Below are 942 nucleotides of genomic sequence, written 5' to 3' on the forward strand. Positions count from 1 at the left end.
AGGCAGTGATGATCAACCAACAGTAGAGAAGCTGGAGCAGTTCATCCTAGTTTACATGTTTGATTTATACTTGTCTATCTAGTGATGTGTCGATTCCTTGAGTTAAACTGTGTGTAAAAGTTGTTGAGCTTCTTAAACACATAAAAAGGTTTTCAAGGTCCATTCTCTAAGTTACCACACAATACAATACAATGAAGGTTTTCGTTTTTTTTTTTTTTTTTTTTTACAAGGAAAGATGGATTTTATTTACAAAATGTAATATGTATGGGGACTTTCCAACACATTTGGGCCCAACTGATGATAAGCATTAAGCCTTTTTCTATTTTCTCATTTTCAGTTAGCATACAAAAAAAAGTGTTCACATTCATATAAATCCCAATACTGTAAAAGATACAAGCCTTCCCTTAATCAATCCCTTAAATTTATAAATGTAAAAAAAAAACTGTCACAAAAACATACAATTTAAATTGGTTTAATCTTGAAATGTAATCCAATAAGACTGAAAACTAAACATTTCAGGTCCTGTACCAAATAGTAGAACACTCGAAGGCCTTCAGGATCCTTTGACTGATTTACATCAATAAGAGAACCTATTTTAGATGTGGTGAAAGAAATGTGCTCAAATCCAATTACAATTTCAAGCTCCTGTCGACCACCCCTATCTGGGGGAGGCCACAAAGCATCATCTTCTTTTGTAATTTCACTGTCGTCAATAATTCTCTTCAGTTCCTCCATTACACTCTCATGTACATATGCCGCTTTTCTGATCATGACATCATTTTGGTAATTGCTGTTGTTGGCATATCTAAGTTTTCCGTCTGGCCGAAACTCAAACTCCAAAAATTCGTGTCCAAACTTGTCCTTATGCCTAACGTAGTAGCGCAGGTAGAAATCGCTGGCCACAGACATTTTTCTTGCTGGAAAACCCGCCGAAAGCCCGGC

General features: G+C 35.9%; 1 protein-coding gene across 1 annotated transcript; it reads right to left on the bottom strand.

Annotated features, from left to right (window-relative positions):
• Positions 1–456: 456 nt before the first annotated feature.
• On the bottom strand, positions 457–942 carry LOC103128328 (protein mago nashi homolog 2-like). The gene has a single exon (XM_060178916.1). It carries the CDS (start codon positions 907–909, stop codon positions 463–465), a length of 447 nt encoding a protein of 148 aa, XP_060034899.1. The 5' UTR covers positions 910–942; the 3' UTR covers positions 457–462.

Source organism: Erinaceus europaeus, chromosome 19 (genome assembly GCF_950295315.1).
Source record: "Erinaceus europaeus chromosome 19, mEriEur2.1, whole genome shotgun sequence".
Lineage (NCBI taxonomy): Eukaryota > Metazoa > Chordata > Mammalia > Eulipotyphla > Erinaceidae > Erinaceus > Erinaceus europaeus.

Coding starts and splice junctions, on each gene's coding strand:
- LOC103128328 (XM_060178916.1), bottom strand. CDS start 909: ATGTCTGTGGCCAGCGATTTCTACCTGCGCTACTACGTTAGGCATAAG.